The 19,185-nt window shown below is 35.7% G+C and overlaps 1 protein-coding gene across 2 annotated transcripts in view; it reads left to right on the plus strand.

Annotated features, from left to right (window-relative positions):
- LOC121415095 (cartilage oligomeric matrix protein-like) overlaps positions 1-18,375 on the plus strand; it is a 38,669-nt gene extending 20,294 nt beyond the window's left edge. Inside the window, exons 7-24 of one of the 2 annotated variants that reach the window (XM_041608189.1) lie at positions 700-751; positions 2,239-2,414; positions 3,311-3,451; positions 4,076-4,150; positions 5,449-5,601; positions 6,991-7,095; positions 7,816-7,923; positions 8,368-8,530; positions 9,390-9,508; positions 10,179-10,231; positions 11,401-11,486; positions 12,032-12,127; positions 12,551-12,729; positions 13,369-13,614; positions 14,349-14,423; positions 15,289-15,386; positions 16,094-16,233; positions 16,702-18,375. In XM_041608189.1, the coding sequence (XP_041464123.1) occupies positions 700-751; positions 2,239-2,414; positions 3,311-3,451; positions 4,076-4,150; positions 5,449-5,601; positions 6,991-7,095; positions 7,816-7,923; positions 8,368-8,530; positions 9,390-9,508; positions 10,179-10,231; positions 11,401-11,486; positions 12,032-12,127; positions 12,551-12,729; positions 13,369-13,614; positions 14,349-14,423; positions 15,289-15,386; positions 16,094-16,233; positions 16,702-16,730 (2,094 nt within the window). In that variant the 3' untranslated portion in view covers positions 16,731-18,375. The remainder of the gene's footprint in view (positions 1-699; positions 752-2,238; positions 2,415-3,310; positions 3,452-4,075; positions 4,151-5,448; positions 5,602-6,990; positions 7,096-7,815; positions 7,924-8,367; positions 8,531-9,389; positions 9,509-10,178; positions 10,232-11,400; positions 11,487-12,031; positions 12,128-12,550; positions 12,730-13,368; positions 13,615-14,348; positions 14,424-15,288; positions 15,387-16,093; positions 16,234-16,701) is intronic. The other variant, XM_041608190.1, reaches the window with a different exon arrangement.
- The last annotated feature ends 810 nt before the right edge of the window (positions 18,376-19,185 follow it).

Consider the following 19,185-nt stretch of genomic DNA (forward strand, 5'->3'; position numbering starts at 1 on the left):
TATTCTAGACCAATCTTGATGAGGGTGACGAATATATGCTAGACTCGTTTTGGTGAGATTGGGGAATATAATATACTCGTTTTGATGAGGTTGACGACTATGTAAGACCCGCCTTGTTCAGGATGACGAATATGCTTGACCCGTTTTGGTGAGGATGGCGAACATGAAAGACTCGACTTGGTCAGGGTGACGAAAATGTAAGATCCGTCTTGATGTGAATGACGAACATGATAGACTCGGATTGGTGAGGGTGATGAATATATAAGATCCGTATTGATTCGGATGGCGAATATGCTAGATTCGTCTTGGTGAGCGTGAGACAATATTTTCAAATGAAATTGATATCGCTTTTACCAACTTACCTCCGATATTTTGTCCCTTTATTCAAGGCAATGTTACTTTTCTATCATCCTCACAAAGAGGAGCCTAACGTTGAATTTGCTTTGAATCACCGTGAAGTAGCATATTTTCGTCACCCTCAGTACGTTCTCCAATTAGCTGTCTTAATGTCGTTCAAAGGCACACCTTGACGAATTTCATTTCTCTGATACAACTTGTAACATTCTACATTTTATTCTCCTAGTCGAGTTTAGCTTGTTCTCAAAGTATAGTAAACTGGAATTTCGTTTAATTTAAGGCGAATGTGATCGATTATTGAGGAACATTTTCGTCTCACGTCCTCTCATTGCTTTCTTACAGACCCGTGAAATCCAACATCTTAGACACACCTTAGAAAACTGTAGAATGTGTGGTAAGTATTTCTTTCCTTTCTCACTGGAAATATCTCGTCATAAAACAGTTTGTCGCCACCACCGATAAATATTTTATATGTCTGTTTTAACTGATATTAAAACATACACATACACGATGCATTTTTATTTGATCTGTTGATCTTATTTCATTAGAATGTATTTATAGAAGTAAAAGTACAGATTGAACACTCTTGATTTATATTTAGAGTGTTTCAGAGCTTTCGAAAAGGGAAGCCATTTGTTGCTATGGAAATATAGTAATGACTTGTGTGATTTTGAGATCTGACGAGGTTAATGAATAATTATGATATTTCCTCTTTGATCTAAATTCCACAATTTGTGCGTTCGTTTGACGTGATGTGTTTCCTTAACATATTCAAATAATGATAGTCTATTCAGGTGAATATGATATGTTGATTATTTGACGTGTCTTGTTTTTTACATGAATATATCAAATATATAACTGCACTGCACATACAGATATGATCAGTGTCGCATTAGTAATATTGATATTTTTCGCATGCTGAAGCGTCTTTAATTAATGCTTTAATTTAATTTTCAACAGTATATCATTTAAGCTAATATATCTAAAGATAACAGTAAAACAAGTAGTAGAATATACTTTGAGCTAATTTGACCAAGAAATGACTGAAATATAGAACAACAAAAACAACAAACGTTGTCTCGCTTTACGACGGCATCAATTTGCGTTAAATGCGTGGCACACACGTAAATACAGTAAAGATGTTATTTTTCGCATATATAACAGGTAGTATGGCCGTTATATTTTAATTACCTCCACCTGAATCTATCGCCGAGTATGACTGCTATATTTTAATTCCTTCCGACAATAATACTAAGCTAGACAAAATTCACGAGAGGAATGACAGACAATTCAACACACATATCTTTTTGTGCATGCAGAGTAATTATACTTCCTTCGGCAGGAATAATTTGTCATAATCCTTAATCCTAATGTCAAATTTTATTTTAACCAATACTAATTTTGATACACATATAAAGTAATAATGACTAACAAAACGTTTTAAAGAAAAAAAATAATGAAAGCTACAATAATTTGATTCAAATAGTTGAATTAAGGAATAAATCATTGTTAAAGAGAAGATAAAGTTTGTGTCCCACTATTACATACATGATAAGCACAATTTAATTATTACTATTTCCAACAATCATGCTTAAGATTTAAAATGCTTTGGTTAATGAAGCTCTTATGATAACAAGAATTATATCTTAAATCGGACTTCTCCAGCAATATGTCATACTCAGGTATTATTCAATTCTATCTGACTTCATAGGCTAATGTAAACTTACCATAGCCGCCATCTCTATACATATTCAATCTTATTATACATTGCACAGCACAACTCCGCTTGAAATATTAACGCTTTTGTTTGTTTTTTCTAACCTTTCCGTTTTCCGTTAAACTCACAACTCAACCAAATGTCGCCCTCACACGACGTTACAGAGCGAACCGATTATTTTACCTCAGGTCCTCAGACAATCATCCGACATGGCTGTAGCTCCAATCCCTGCTTCCCCGATGTCATGTGCTTCGATGAGCCCGATGGCCTGGGGTATCGGTGTGGTCCGTGCCCCGCAGGATACCGTGGAAACGGCACCCACTGCTACGACATCAATGAGGCAAGTCTATATTATTTTTATTGAATGGCAAACTTGACCATAATTGACATGTTTTACTTTTGCGAATAGGGGCTATTTTTATAGGAGGCAAAGCGATATAAATTTCTGTATTGAATATTAGATGAAATGAAGCTTTAAGCGATCTATACATCTCCCTATTTATGCTCTTCATCAATTTTTCTACATTCTTTTTATATTTTCTTCAATCTTTGCTTCTCTTCTTAGATTCACTTCTCAAAATTTATTTATTTAGGTCTCTATTTATTTCATTCTACTTTGAAATAAAATTACAAGTTACGTCACCCCCATGGCACCTGTAACCCCCTCCCCACCTGCTTATGAAGTGATTATACATGTACAATATTTCATTAAGAGGTGTGTGCCAACAGAGATCTTGTGTGAAAAGTTCAACTTGAGACGGGGCTTTCGCAGTTGCAACGAGGACTTATTCTGCAACATAGTAACAAGTCAAATCACAATGAACAGCTGAGGGGGTTTTCTCGAAAGTTGGTGGACCGGGACAGCAGATTGTCCTAAGATTCGGAACTGACGAAATTGCAAATATGTCGTTTTCTCAGAGTCTAGGACGACACCCTTGTTTTGATTCACCGATTTTCGACAAAGACTGCTTTGTTATGAAGGGCTTTTGACAATAGATTCTCTGTGTTCCAGAAGGCGTTTGCGTAGTGATTGCGAAAACTCCCTATTATCCTCAGGGGACACATATTACAAGCCAGTCAGAAGGGCGAATGTTCAGGTTCATGCTAATCCAGATTATTGTTTTAACCGAAAGTGAACTCGAGGATTTGCAATAAAGAGTAGGAATCTCATCACCCAGTCCCTACTTCAGTTCAAACGTTTTAAAGTGTGGTTCCAATATTGTTTTTCCTTGCTAGTGCCTTGAAGCTTACCCGTGTTCAGACGTCGTGGATTGTATCAACCTGATGCCCGGCTTCCGGTGCCCACCATGTCCGGAAGGCTTCATCGGTCTTGGTTTAGAGGGAATCGGTCTTGAAGCCGCTGTGAGGAACCGACAGGTAAATGGGTCTTCGATTTATTACTTACTTAGCACTTAGCCCCCCTCCCATTCTGCAATGAGTGGTGCATTGGGCAGCGAACTGTCGCAAGCCAGGTCGGTCATTTGCAACCACGTCATCCTCCGACAGACTGGTATTCAGATTACGGGCCTCCAAGTCCCTGAGGAGAGTCCACCACTAGGTGCCTTGATATGGCATTTTTTGTTTCCTTTTCCATTTTTCATTTCGATCTATAGCGACCTTAAATAAGTAGTCCTAAATATTTGATATAACAGTTCTTAACCTGATTTTTAATATGAGTCAATCTTGTTTTTTTTCTTACTCGTTAAAAGTGTTTCAGTAACCATTGTGTCTCAGATGATTCCTTGAATGATATGGAATCGATCTTGAAGCCCGTTGTTTTGAGCCGACATGCAATTGTTTGTACTGACCGTAGACACGTAGGCCTTAAATCTGGTAATCTTACTTCTCAAACCCTAATTACCAAATTACTTAAGACAAAGCTAATGAGTCACAGAAAAGATACAAGACTTTTTATCGATTTTTTTTGTTAATGATATTTAACACCAATCATACATCAAATGATTTTATGATGAAATTAATTTTTTTTGTCGTTCCACCCAGCTTTGCGATGATATTAACGAATGCGAACGAAATAACGGCGACTGTGTGCCAAACTCCTACTGTCTCAATACAAGGGTATGTATATTCTAACTTTTACAATAAATTTGAATAGATTAATATCCTACCAGTAATGTCTTTTGAATAAAATCGTATTGTATTCAGTATTGTCGGGTAATTTCTACACATTTTCATTTTTAATGCATTTTATAATCTAAATAGGCAAATACTGTTTTCATTACATTGTCTACTTATTATAAACCAATTTTTACACATCAGTCAGCAATACCATAAAGTGCGCTTCTAAACGGGTATTTTCGAACCTATTTGACATAATTATCATTCATTACAATCAATATTTTTGTTCTTTCATATTGCAACAACAACAAAAAAATTGAATAATGATTTTATATCATCATATCATTTATTTTGACAATATTTATGGCGGTGGTTGTAAATATCGATATATTGCATTTTCAAGTACGGAATAGATCCACTTGGAATCATACATTTGACATGCTCTTGTGCTGCAACAAAACAAAAACAAAAATACAATAAAATAGAATGTTTGAAATTGACTAGAAGGGCAGAAGAACGAAAAACGTTGAAATAAGAATTGCGAAACATTTTCATAGATTTCAATTCGTGAACTCTTACCCGTCTAATTTCTCGAGAAAAAAATCCTTCGCCTGTCAGTCATCAAGTTCATATGACTTCATAAGAAAAGTCAATCGTAGTGAGTAAACTGATGGGACATTACTAAAATACATAATATAGGATTTGTATAGCGCACGTATCCACCTTGATATGTGCTCAAGGCGCTCCTATATTACCCCGGCTAAGATAGTCTACCGATTCTGTTGCGCAAAGTTTTTTGAGGAAGTACTTCGTGCCGGTACCCATTTACCTCACCTGGGTCAAGTGCAGCACAGTGTGGATAAATTTCTTGCTGAAGGAAAACACGCCATGGCTAGGATTCGAACCCAAGACCCCCTGTTTGAAAGGCGAGAGTCAGAACCACTAGACCACGACGCACATTATTATATTTTATAATCTGATCTAGTTTATTTCATATCTGTATTCACATCGGAGTTGCACGATTACACAATATGTAGAAATAATATGTAGCAATACAACAATAATAGTCGTAGTATAATGGCAATGAAAATGAAAAAAAAATGTATTATTCATTCAAAAGAATAATTTTTAAAAGGAATGCAGGAGACCGCCATCATAAGCAATTAGGTTTGATGATGATGGCGGCCTCGTTCATAGGTACATATGTTTTTCTTCATATGTACATATTTTTATTTAAGAAACATGTTCTTGATAAAGAGTGATATTTCAATAACAATCATTCTCTCTTTTTTTTCCAGGGTTCGCATATTTGCGGTGACTGTATGCATGGATTTGAAGGAAATCAGACGGTCGGCTGCAAAGAGAGAAATACATGTCCGAACGGCACCCCTAGTCCATGCCATCCGAAGGCTGAGTGCATTATACATCGGAATAACGCTTACACATGCGAGGTTGGTAAAAAATAATCTTCTCAAAATGAACCTATTTTTTATAAGAATGATTGTATTTTATGCATTCATATTTATAATAACATTTTACAGTAAATTTCACATCGGTCGTCTTTATCCCCGAGGAATGGGGGTGGGGCTCCCAAATAAGATAAAGTTGTAGATTTACAGTACAGCGCAATAAAACATAACTTGACGTAAATGACGCCTTTGTGATTTCCTTTTATGATCTTGATAACTTGATATTTCTGAGCGTCCGGACATGTTGTTAAGTTATAATATCATTATGTACAATGACCATGTAGGGGAAGGCGGGGTAAGTTGAGCATAGGGGCAAGTTGAGCCACCAGCCCCAGGCCAATAACGAATGAGTCAGACATTGCGGTGGTGTCATGTATTGATGACCAATAGCATAACCCCTAACCCCACCACATTGTTTCCAACTTTGAAACAAAAAGTAGTTTTTTAGAGGGAAAAATATGAATTTCAGCCAAAAAAGTAAAAAAGAGTGTGAAATAGATAAGTGCTTTATAAACACACACGTCTTTGAATATAATAAAGACATGATAACAATATTATTAGTCCAGGTATGGATCTTCATTCTTGTCATAGTCTTTTATATGATGGATGCATAATAAATATGTGGATACAAAATTATCGCACTAAGTTCGGACTGGGGTAAGTTGAGCCAAACAGCATGGGGCAAGTTGAGCCATGGTAATTCCTATGGTAATGTATCTTAAAAAACAAACAAACCATAAAAATAGATTGAAATGCAGGCTGATAGGAGCAAATTTACATGACTGCTCTTTTCCTTTTACAGGATGTTAGTATTTATAGAGAATTAGCAAGTGAAAAGACTTTAAACAAAAAAATTGACATGCTGGTTCTCCCCCATACATTTTGTACATAGTTTTTGTGGCTCAACTTACCCCAGAAGGTGGCTCAAACTTACCCCATATATGGGGCAAGTTGAGCCATTTGACATCGTTTTTTTCAAAGGTCACGATGACTTTCAGTGTTGGGGTAGAAAGTTATATATAGGTGGAAAATATTTCAGAAGAATGAAATTTCAAGGCAAGGTACTTATTTCGACAAGATTATTAATCATATCAATTCTAACATGCAAAAAGCAAAAACTGTCACAACTTACCCCGCCTTCCCCTACTCATTAGAGTTGATTTATAATTCTTTGTAGTTGCCTTTTCGCATAATTTATTAATTTGAAAAAAATAGTGCCTTTCATTCGTCTAGTGACTATCGAGAAGGTTTCCGCTCATCAAATAGAGAATAATACTATTTTCTCCTCTCTTCTTTATTCCCCCACTCTTTAACTCTCCCCCCTCTCCCCTTCTGCACCCTCTATCTTCCTCTTTCTTTATCTCGTTTTAGTGCATTATTGGCTGGGCTGGTGACGGCTACGATTGTGCTATCGATACCGATCTGGACGGCTTTCCCGATAACGAACTTCCGTGTACCGACAAGCATTGCAGAGCAGTAAGTTTTTATTACTATTATTATCATTTTTTTTATTCTTCTAGCGATATATTTTCATTCTCTAAAGTGCCATTTATCAATGGCATGTGTCATCAGTAACCTCTGAAATCATCTTTTACCGTGGTTACTAAACTTTGTAATACAGTCATCAAGTTCCATATAAAATGCTTTTTTAATATGGAGATTTATGTAAAAATTCTTGGGAGGCTATGCTCTGAAATTGGAGATTTGGGGGAAAATTTGTCATAGTCTTCCTTTATATCCCATCCTTTTTGGCTGGATGTGTGGTGTGAGGGCGGGGTACAGCCTCTTAAGCATGGAGTATGTAAAGCCTCTCACAACACAGCCTTTGTTTATTTTTTTATGTGCAATAATTGAACAGATACAGGTAGGATAGTTATTTCAACCTTTCGCATTAAATAGCGCTACGAATAATCAACGGTCAAAGAAAAATAAGGTAAAGAATGAAAATGATACAAAGAACACTTTTCTATGCTTTAGACAAGATCCGAGTGTTGAAATTTATATCAATTATTATTATTATTATTATTTATTTGGCAAAATGAAGAGAACATAAAGAATACATACAATTCAGATATCAAAGAATGAACAATAAGATAGAAATTAACCACTGGATTGCCAGGGGTAGAAATAGTTCACTGAATAACTGTGGCTAAATCCAATGACTCGTATCTGTTTTTTTTTTCTTCTCATTCTTAGGATAACTGCGTGTATATTCCTAACAGCGGTCAAGAAAATCAAGATGGTGACGAAATGGGTGACCTTTGTGACCCGGATGCAGACAATGATGGAGTTCGCAACGGTCCGGTAAGAACAGAATGTACCTCATTCATTCTATCAATAATTTTTAATCAACAAGGTTGCGTTTGATTTTCTTGTTAAAATTTCCTTCCGACATAGGCCTCTACGTCATCTAACTTACTGCAAACGCGTTTCCATCTTTTTATTATGATGGCACGACCATGCTTTCAGTATAATGAAATAAAACATCTGGCGAGTTTAGAGACCAATTTCATTCAATTTCCTGAAAGATTTCATATAAAGCTACAGATCTGTTTCGTTTTCCTGTAATGTTGATTTTACATAACAGGAAATCGTCTTTCAAATTGTTAACAATTTTGAATTTTAAAAAATCCGTCGTTCGGCATTTCATCATATTCAATACCAATAATTGATACCAATGGGATCAGAATAGGTCTTCATTCGTTAAGAAATTAGCTTTATTCGTATTCTAACGATCATTTATTTTAGGACAACTGCCCTCTCGTGGCGAACCCCGACCAGCTGAATGTGAACGATGATGATGAGGTTGGCGAGCGATGTGATAACTGCCCGATGACGCCGAACCCCAAGCAGATTGATACCGATGAAGACGGAAGGGGCGACGAATGCGACGATGACAAAGACGATGACGGTAAGTTTTGATAACCACACTGCAAAAACTCCGGTGTTGATTTAACACCAGCCCAGAATATATATATATGTCCACACCAGATAAGTGTTAAACAACACCGGTCTTGGTAATGTCTGACACCAGATAGGTGTTTAAACTGTTTATACAACACCAATTAGTTTTAAAACAGCATCGGTTTGATTCCAAACTGGTGTTGTTTCAATACTTCTTTGGTGTGGACATATATAGATTCCAGGTTGGAGTTAAATCACCAGAGTTTTTGCATTGCAACCGATGAGAAAGTAGAAAATGATACCTTTTTTTATTTTCCTAGCATGAAGGAATTTTTTATAAAAAAATTCTTGAAGGATGTATTAATTCAGAATAATACTTTGTGAATTAAGAGAACAGTCGATTCCTGGCCGATCAATGCTTTACTTGATTTTAAAGATACGTGATCTTTTTTGTACTAAGATTGTATAATTTACCATTCTTTACACATAGCTTACTTTCGGGAAAACTCATTATTAAGTTTAAGAAATGATTTATTCCTTAGTCATTTCAGTGTTGAATAGTTGTATGTTTTTTTGTTTTCTAAAAAAAAACACATTTTCTTTTATCTCTTTTATCTGAAGATGTTTTAAAAGAAAAAAAAATGCTCGACATCTAAATGTATTAACACAGGGTTTTAACCATTTGGTTGTTTTTTTTCCTGTATAGATACTAGGTTATCACCCTTTTTAATCATTTGACTGTAAATGGCAACGATACCGTCGTTCTTAAGTAGATAAGAAGGACTTAGAGTGGAGGAATTTAAGGTGCACGACTTTTCGATTTGTTTCATGAAATTTTCTTTTCACAATTTTATTTTTGTTCATAGGAATACTGAATATCCACGATAACTGCGAGCTTGTCCCGAACAGGCTTCAAGAAGATACGGACGGGGACGGTCTCGGCGATGCTTGTGATAACTGTCCGATGCATTACAATCCTGACCAGGTATAATATTTTATTTTGCAGGAGTTTTATTCGTAAATTAATAATAATAATAATAAAACAATAATAATAATAATAATAATATAGGTATGTTTACCCAGGGTAGCCACTTCAGTTATGAAAACTGTTCTACCAGCGGGCCCTGCTATTATTATAATACATAAATCAATAATAAATTAACACGTTCACAGAAAAACAAAGATATAAATGAATATATTTCAAATGTAACAATCGAAGAGATAAATAATACTGGCAAAGACTAAGGGATTACATTATACATAAAGTATAGTAAGTTGAGTATTAAATACAGGGGCCTGCTATGTCAAGCACAAAACTGCTTGAAGAAAAAGCAGCCAGGAGAAAAGGCTACGTGAAATGATATCAAGCAGATAGATAGATAGACATACAGACGGATAGACAGACCGATAGATAGATAGATAGATAGATAGACAGACAGACAGACAGACAGACAGACGGACAGATAGATAGATACATGTAGATAGATAGATAGATAAAAATGAATAATATTGATTAAATTGATGAATACATAATTCTGTGAAATAAGTGAATTAATAGGTAAATACCATAGGTGAACCCGGCGTTAACAAGCATGATGAAATAAAACCAGTTATTCATCTTTACATTAAAATGACACTGATTTTAATCATTTCAGAACAATACGGATTCTGATCTTCTTGGAGACATCTGCGATAACAACGAGGATGCGTAAGTGTTCTTTTTATATTTACCCGTTTGATAAAATATGAAACTGCTACTTAATGTCGAACGTAGGGGCTCCCTGGTTACATTCTCCGCAGTCATTGGAAATTTATTGAAAATTAGATCCGATTGTTATTAACCTTATTGAAAATCTATATAATAGTTTGAATAGCAGTCATTTAGACGGTAGGAATGTTTGTTTCATTAGTGTGTCAGATAATATTTTTCATTTTTTTTTATCAAATGCAATAATGTATAAGATTTAATTTGGTACGATTATTTATTTCCAAGTTTGAATAGAGCGTCTCGCCGCAATGCAGCAAAGCTTAAAGGCCTGGTCACACCGCCCTAGCGTTGTTGGACCGGTAGGGAAAGAGGGCCGAATTTCGCTCACAAAATTGGGTAAAAAATCGAAAACATCAATCGAAAAAGAAAAAAAAAACAATCGAAATAAAAAATGGTGAACGGTAGCGAACGGTGATGATTTTTTTTCTCTCCGCTCCAACTACGCTCGGGCGGTGTGACCAGGCCTTTAGTTATATCATGGACCTATAGGTCCATGGTTATATGCTACACTTTAGAACTGGAGCATTAATATTTGTTGTCATAAATTAAAGCTTCCATTCTTTGTCCAGGCTTATTCCTGCACACATGATTTGACAAATTCTATGATGTGATTTACACGCAGAATGGAATTAAACTCCGAATACCGTAAATGACCTGTGTGATAAACATTTTTTTTTTCTTTCATAGAAAGATTTTATTCAAAATCAAACACGAAAGCAATTCAATTTACAGAAAAATCATGAAGCGAACATGTTTACAACAACTGTACATGCGTGCTATTATCTAATGATATGACAAAATTATGATGTTTTTGACTGAGAACCCTTTCAATTTCACAATAGCGTTTCAAAGCGCTCTTAAAAGAGCTAAAACACAACCGATTACCCTTACAACGTGTGGAAAAATGAAATATTTAGCATAAAGAATATAACGGTTTACAGTAGAGTATTGAGCGTCAGGGCAACCAAACAAAAATAAATTCTTATTTAAATACACGTTATTGTTCAAATAAGAGGTTTGGAAGTTTTGAATAAATTGTTGAGTTACAGGGCAGTCCCAAAATGTGTGATAAACATGATAAAACGATTTTTTATCATAACATTTTGCAGGGATGACGATGGTATTCAAGACAATTTAGACAACTGCCCAAAGATTCCGAATAATCCCCAACTGGACTCCGACGGTGATGGCATTGGTAAGATAAAAAAAAAGAAGAAAAAAATATTACATTTATTGACCATTTTCAGTTGGATAAGTTTTTGTTTGCGTTGTATATATTATCACTATTACGGTTAATTTTCTTACTCAGGAAGACAGTGCACATAAGCTAAAGTGTTAAAAACTTTGATTGTTTTTTTTTATCGGGCTATGTAAGAATCAATCAATTGAATTCATTTCTCCCTCTTCCTCTCTCATTCTCAGACTCCCTTTCTTTCTCCCTGTCTCCTTCTCATATTTTTCATTCTCTCTCCTTTTCTCTCTCACTCTAATCTATCAAAAATCTGATAGGTCTATACGGCAGGAATAACTTTTAAATTAACATTGGCATGTACATCCGTGAATAACATCGTTCCAGTCTACGAGTCAAGTATTTTATATCATATCACATCGATCTTAATATATATGCCAATATAAATAGATGATAAATTCTATATATAAATGCCTATTATTATTATATCTTCACTTGATAATATTTCATGTTTGAAACAACTTCGATTTTATTCTTTTTATCTCCAAAAGGTGATGCGTGCGACGACGATGACGACAACGACGGCGTTTACGACATCGTAGACAACTGCAGAATAGTACCCAACCCTGATCAAGCAGATTTCAATCGTAAGATTTCTAACTTTTTTGGGGGTACCATATGGGAACCCTTTCCTGAAAACTATCGGCAGTGTAAATTTGTTAACATCCGACTGTTACCTAGCAACAGCCAGTGATATCAGTTTTCCACCAAGCACAACCATGAATGGTCGTCAGATTTCAGTGGCTACTAAGAAAAAAAGAGAAAAGGAAAAAAAAATGAAAGAAAGAAGGGTGAAATATGACATAATTTTGTGAATAATATGTAAAAATCTATCACAAAATTGGTTTTCGTCATAAACTTTTCTAAATTTTTGCTCGCTCAAATTTTTTTTTATAAAGATTTCTCCAGATTTTTGGAAGATGTAAAATCTAAGATGTTGGTGTCGTATCTTGTACATGTCACCGATGTTACAATGATTTCGATCATTTTTCTTTAAATGTATCGTTTAGAGGATGGTATTGGTGACCGATGCGACAGTGATTTCGATCGCGATGGCGTGGATGATCCCTACGATGCTTGCCCAGAGAACCCCAACATCTTCAGCACCGATCTCCGAACCTACCAGACCGTTGTCCTAGATCCTGAAGGCGAGGCCCAAGTCGACCCCAAGTGGATCGTCTTTGACGAGGTAGGTGTCATTCTTTGACTAAAGTTATCGAGATTTTGTGGTTCATAGTGATAGTGGATCGTGATCATGCTGTCAATTGCAAGGTACCAGGTTCATATCCCTATCGGTACTTTTTTGTGCTTTGGACATCCTTTTATTGGCACTCTGTACCCCCGGGGAGCGTTTCATCAAGATTTTCGTCCGGCAAGTTGTCAGTTCTGACAACTTTCCTAGATTTTGATTGGCTGAGAGGCACAGTTACTATGGTAACTGTTTGATAAAATGGGTTTTGTAAACGTCTGACAATGAGTACTTTCATGAAATGCTCCACGTGTGTGAACCTTAATAATCCTGGAAGGTGTTCCGAAAAGCAATTCGCAAGTAGGCTTAGGTCGCTGCTAACTTTATGATTCAGATATTAAAAATTAGATTAATGGAATGTTTTCTTTACTGATAATCTACATCACCAAAATACTTTATTCGATAATAAAATAAAGTTAATATCCTTTGGACTATTTTTGACAATAAGAGAACGTCTGCAAAAGTTAGTATATGGTGCAATTAAAGACGGTCAAGTATCTGTCATAGGAAGAGTGACTCCTGACGGGTGTTGAGCCGTGACAGAAATCATACTCCCTTGTTCTTTTTTTTCCTCATCAGGGTCGTCAGATCATGCAGACCATCAACAGCGACCCGGGTCTCGCCATTTCCTACCAAGCCTTTGACGGGGTGGACTTCGAAGGGACCTTCTACGTCAACACCCGAACGGATGATGACTTCGCAGGCTTTGTCTTCGGATACCAGGACTCGGCTAGTTTCTACGTTCTGATGTGGAAGCAAGGGCCGCAGACCTACTGGGAGGCCGCCCCCTTCAGGGCCGTTGGGGAACCGGGTTTCCAACTGAAGGTGAGATGCTTGACTTAAAAAAAAACAGAAAAAATAACCACTCCAAATGTTACACAATGGGCGGGGTGATTCAACAACGCGGAATGAATTCTACAACGAAGCAAATGCATTGGAAATACAAGTCAAATCACAATTAAGTCTTCGTCGACATGGTTGAGGGTCGGTAAACCGGGGGAGCGTTTCATGACAGGACTTGTCAGACGTTTTATCCAACAAGTCCTGTTTTATCCGACAGTTACTATGGTAACAGTGCCTCTCAGCCAATCATAATCAAGGAAAGTTGTCAGGGGTGAGACAACTTGTCAGACTATTTGGCAATAGATTCCTTATGTTCCAGAAAGCGTCCTAGTAGATGTCGCTCGCTCCCTGGTCTCAGCGCAGTCTTTAAAAACATGTGTATGAATGTCTTCTTTTTGATGATAGTGCGGTCTTCAGTCACCGTCATAATTGATGTGTTTCGGTCTACCGTATTTCAAACCGTATCCAATCACTTGAAGATCAATTGTTTAATGTTTAGGGAACCGCTGCAGGATAATAGCGCTCAAACTCAAATCAAGAGAAGAAATAAACCGCAAGTCCCCAATACACGTTTCCACTTGAGCCGTTCTCCAAAACCTTTATCGGTACCGTATTCAATGAGTAGGGAAACTGTGCCATTGCCTTTCAGTTTAAAATTCCACCAATCGCTGTAGCATTGACCTTCTAGAACTGACGACTCTGTTCTTTTGTTTCAGGTTATCAAGTCCGATACTGGCCCAGGCGAGATGATGAGAAACGCTCTATGGCATACGGGAGATACGCCGGGACAGGTAAGTGCCTTCAATTTTCACGAGGCCGTTTCTAATCGTTATCCTTCAAGTTTTCATCAAACATCTGTATTGCCACATCCACCAATGATGGCCATTAACTTTTGTATTCAATAAGCATGACAAGAGTGTCAAAAATGTATCCATTCGAGCTGGAAATAAGCAAAGGGAGCGTCGAAGGTATCCCTCAAACAAATTTTTAGATTGGAATTTCAGTTGGTATAAGCTGTATCATAAGAAAATAAGAAGATAGGTTGACCGACAGAAAATTAGACGTTTTAGCGATCTCTTAGCAGACGCTCTCTATAACGCAGAAAATCTTTTTTCAAAAGCCCTTTAAAAGCAGCCCTTGTCAAAAGCAGAGTTTGTCGGAAATCGGTGAATCAAATCAGCACTGTCGTCCTGAACTCTGGACAAATGACTTATTCGCACTTTTTTAAAAGTCTGGTCCGAATCTCAAGACGATGTGCTGTTCCGGGTCCACCACCTTTCGACAATGACCTTTATTCTGCACATCGTGATTTGACGGGCATTTTCAATAGATTCTCAACGTTTCAGAAAGTGTCTGGAAGTGGACGCTAAACTACGCTAATTTTGCCTAGTCAAAGAAATTATAATACCCTGTTACAGGGTATTCCTATCTGCTTCTGGTGGGACAAAAGGGAGCTGAAACCTTGTAAACAGAGCGTAATTCAAAACCAATAAAACTTCAATTTGGACCTATGCTTGTCATTTCTAAAAGTTTTAACGCCACTCCTTCTGTAGACGGGCATTTGGGCTTATTTGGAAAAAACTCATATTTTGGGGAATGTAATTAATTGATTTCATGATATTTTCTAAGTCTTCTTCTTTATTATTTTATTTTTAGGCACGTCTTCTTTGGAAGGATCCAAACAACCATGGTTGGAAGGATCACGTGGCCTACAGGTGGAGGGTCATACACAGACCTTCCATAGGACTCATTAGGTAAGTCACATGACTCATTAGGTAAGTCACATGACTCATTAGGTAAGTCACATGACTCATTAGGTAAGTCACATGACTCATTAAGTAAGTCACATGACTCATTAGGTAAGAAACATGACTCAGTAGGTAAGAAACAATGGTCCATCTTCTCTAGAGAAAATACGTTTGTTTGATTGACTCTTGCGATATATTTTTAATGCACATAATTATAGTCGACTGTACTGCCGATGGAAAAGACAAATATGTTACAAATTTTTAAGGCCACCATGAACCTTACAACTGGTCGACGATCCGATTTTTAAACAAATCGCATTTTGCTCATTTTCTGAAAATGTGAATGAAAAGCATCATTTTATTTAAGATTTTAATTAACTGAAACAATACTAATATAACAATTTTGGATGATTGCAAGCCTTTATTTTGGAGTATAGGCCAAATTAGTTCTGAATCGTAGCCAAATGTCATGAATGTACGATTGCTATGACGTCATTATGACTAGATCTCAAATAATGGTGGTGATTTGTTACCTGATTGCTAAGAAAGCATGATTGCTTATAAACAAGCAACCATGGGAATCTTGATAAAGTCAACTCATTTTCCAATATATTTTCCTATTTTTCCCGATTTTTCCAATAGTTTTCTTACATAATTACTGTATGTCTGATATATTTCTTATAATTTTTTCCCCGATATTGTTTTTTTTTCAGAGTAAAGTTGTACGAAGCAGACACATTGGTGGCCGACTCTGGGTTCCTCCGGGACACGACGATGAGAGGAGGAAGGATTGGTTTGTTCTGCTTCTCACAAGAAGATATCATCTGGGCCAGAATAACCTACAAATGTAACGGTAAGTCAATACTGTCCACATTTATTACCCTTTCCAGAACTTAAATAGATGAATTTTTAAGGACAAGTCCACCCCAGTACAGTAGAAAAACTTGATTTGAAAAAAAATCAATAAGCATAAAAAAAATGAAAAAAAATGAAAAATTCATTCAAAATTGATTCAAAATCGGAGGTAAAATAAGAAAGTTATGACTTTTAAAAGTTTCGCTCAATTTCACAAAACATTATTATGCACATCCTGGACGATATGCAAATGGGGAATTGATGACATCACCCACTCACTATTTCTATGGCAACGTTGCTTAGCAGGTAAGCCGATCAAAGTCAAGAATTCCATGGAAGTTACCATTGAATGGCAAAATTGCATTAGCTTTTTAATGCAATGGATCGGGGCAATGGAGCCCTAGTGTATTACAATCTTATATTAATGAAACCTCAGCTCTTAACTCTGCATTTTTCCTGTTAATAGATAATATACCGGAGGGCGTGGTCTTCTGAGGGGTCGATGACGTCACAGTCCTTACAAGACGACTTCCCGACAATATGAATCTTAAGTTAAGCCAACTCTGTTTGTTTTAACGAAGAACAACAAGTAAACAGAATGAAAAGTAATACTTCATTCATGAACTTTGAAACATACTTGAAATAGATTATTTAAACAAGAGGCAAGCGACACTTTTGGTGACAATTTTGTCTTGATTTGAATAAAATCTGTCTTGATGTGGGTCATTGATAAAAAAAAATTACATGATGAATGCGAGGATCGACGAATTGGAAGACAGTACTTTATTCTCGACTTAAACCCTTTAACATGCATTCAGGTCGAATGCATAGAATAAAAAAGAGGAGATTCTTATTCAGAATGTAACTTTGGAATCCAAAATTTGTATTCTTTATTAATGTTTTTTTAAAATCATTTTCCCACTATCCCTACTTTGTGTCTTCCGTACTCGAGAGAGTAGAGAAACATATTATTTGATTTATTGAGTAATGCCTTCTTTCATTGAAATTTACTAAAGCACAAATATTTGCGTAACAGCACAAGTTTTCTATAACTTTGTTTTCTTGAGTAAAGGTAGATTAATTTATTGGAATATTTCAATGTCTTTAATTACCAATTTTGTCCTTTATAAAAAATAAAATTTGATACGCAGTTTGTACTGTCTTTGAGTGTTCATTTTATTATGTAAGTATAGTAATGAGTTTAAATTGGTTATGAATTCATGTACAAACAATATATAATTGGTTTTACTCCAGATGAAGCAGCAAATTTTGTTCTTATCAAATCATTTTAAGAAGTATTTTTATATTTCACTGTGAATACTTTTATAAACTTAAGATTATACATAAGATCCAGTCATAAACACTTAAATTAAGTTATTAAATGGAAACTATCACGAAGGTCATAAAAGACTTTTTGATATTCATATATATTTTTATCGTGCAATTGTTGAGTTTTACTTCGTTATTATAAGTACAGGTGTATAAGTAGGGCAGGGTTTTAAGTGACAGTTTGTTTGTGATTATTAATTAAGTTATGGATTAAATTTGTTTATTATACATTTTGTACATACGTTTGAGAATGGTTAGACAATGTAAATGTGCATGTGTTTGTGTTAAAACTAGCTTTAATGAGACTCATTGACACTTCGAATGATTTTCGGTAATTGCTTTGAGACGTATTTGGATGGTCAGAACACGTAAAAAAAGAAGAAAACAAAAAGAAAAAAAGTTTTCAGATTTTTTTTACATTTCGCATCATATTAAACTGTGCTTAAACTACTAACGCAAGTTGAATACTGGAAACGCTATTATTTTCATAATATGAAAATATTAATATTATCATGATATTGACATGTACTTAATGAAATGTACATATTGCTCAAAATAATTACTTTTGAAGCTTTTAACGTTGAAAAAGCCATGTATTAAATTGATGTAAATCAATACAGATGAAATCAAATATTTCTATTCCGAACATTTAAAGGGTCTGCCATCTGACTTTACTCTTGAAATAATAAATTTTGACTTCTGATAAACAATGTATAAATCATTTATTATGCATATAAGTGTTAAAAATGACTGATTGATCTGTAATTATATTTGTTATATTTACAAAATAAATAAAAACATATAAAGTTAATTCCATCAAAGTTAAATTGCTAGATTTTTATTTATGTATATTTTTCCCACTTGCATGTCTCATTACTTATTTTATTCTGTTATCATGATATTACATGATCAGATGATGGTGATCGCGTCGGTGGTTATGGTGACATGATGATAACGATGAAGGGACTATGGTGATGATAATGATGACGACGATGATGACGATGATGGTGATGGTAATGATGATGACGATGATGATGATGGTAATGATGATGAAGATGATGACGATGATGATGGTGATGGTAATGATGATGAAGAGGATGACGATGATGGTGATGGTAATGGTAATGATGAAACTGATGATGATGGTGATGATGATGAAGATGATGGTAATGATGATGAAGATGATGATGATGATGGTGATGGTAATGATGATGAAGATGATGACGATGGCGATGATGGTGATGGTAATGGTGATGAAGATGATGACGATGATGGTAATGGTGATGATGATGAAGATGATGGTAATGATGATGACGATGATGATGATGGTGATGGTAATGATGAAGATGATGACGATGATGATGATGATGATGGGAATGATGAAGATGATGACGATGATGATGATGGATATGATGATGAAGATGATGATGAAAACGAGATGGGTGATAGTGAGAATGTTGGTAATCATAATCATAATGAGGATGATGGCGGTGATCGAAATCGAATTCGTTTGCTTCCATAGAGGCGAATCAATAATGGTAAAACAAATATGCATTTTTAAACCAACGACAACTTGACAAGACAGTATTCACACTCATTGAACATTAAGCTTAATGCAGTC

This window comes from Lytechinus variegatus, chromosome 5 (assembly GCF_018143015.1).
Source record: "Lytechinus variegatus isolate NC3 chromosome 5, Lvar_3.0, whole genome shotgun sequence".
In the NCBI taxonomy this organism is placed as follows: Eukaryota; Metazoa; Echinodermata; class Echinoidea; order Temnopleuroida; family Toxopneustidae; genus Lytechinus; species Lytechinus variegatus.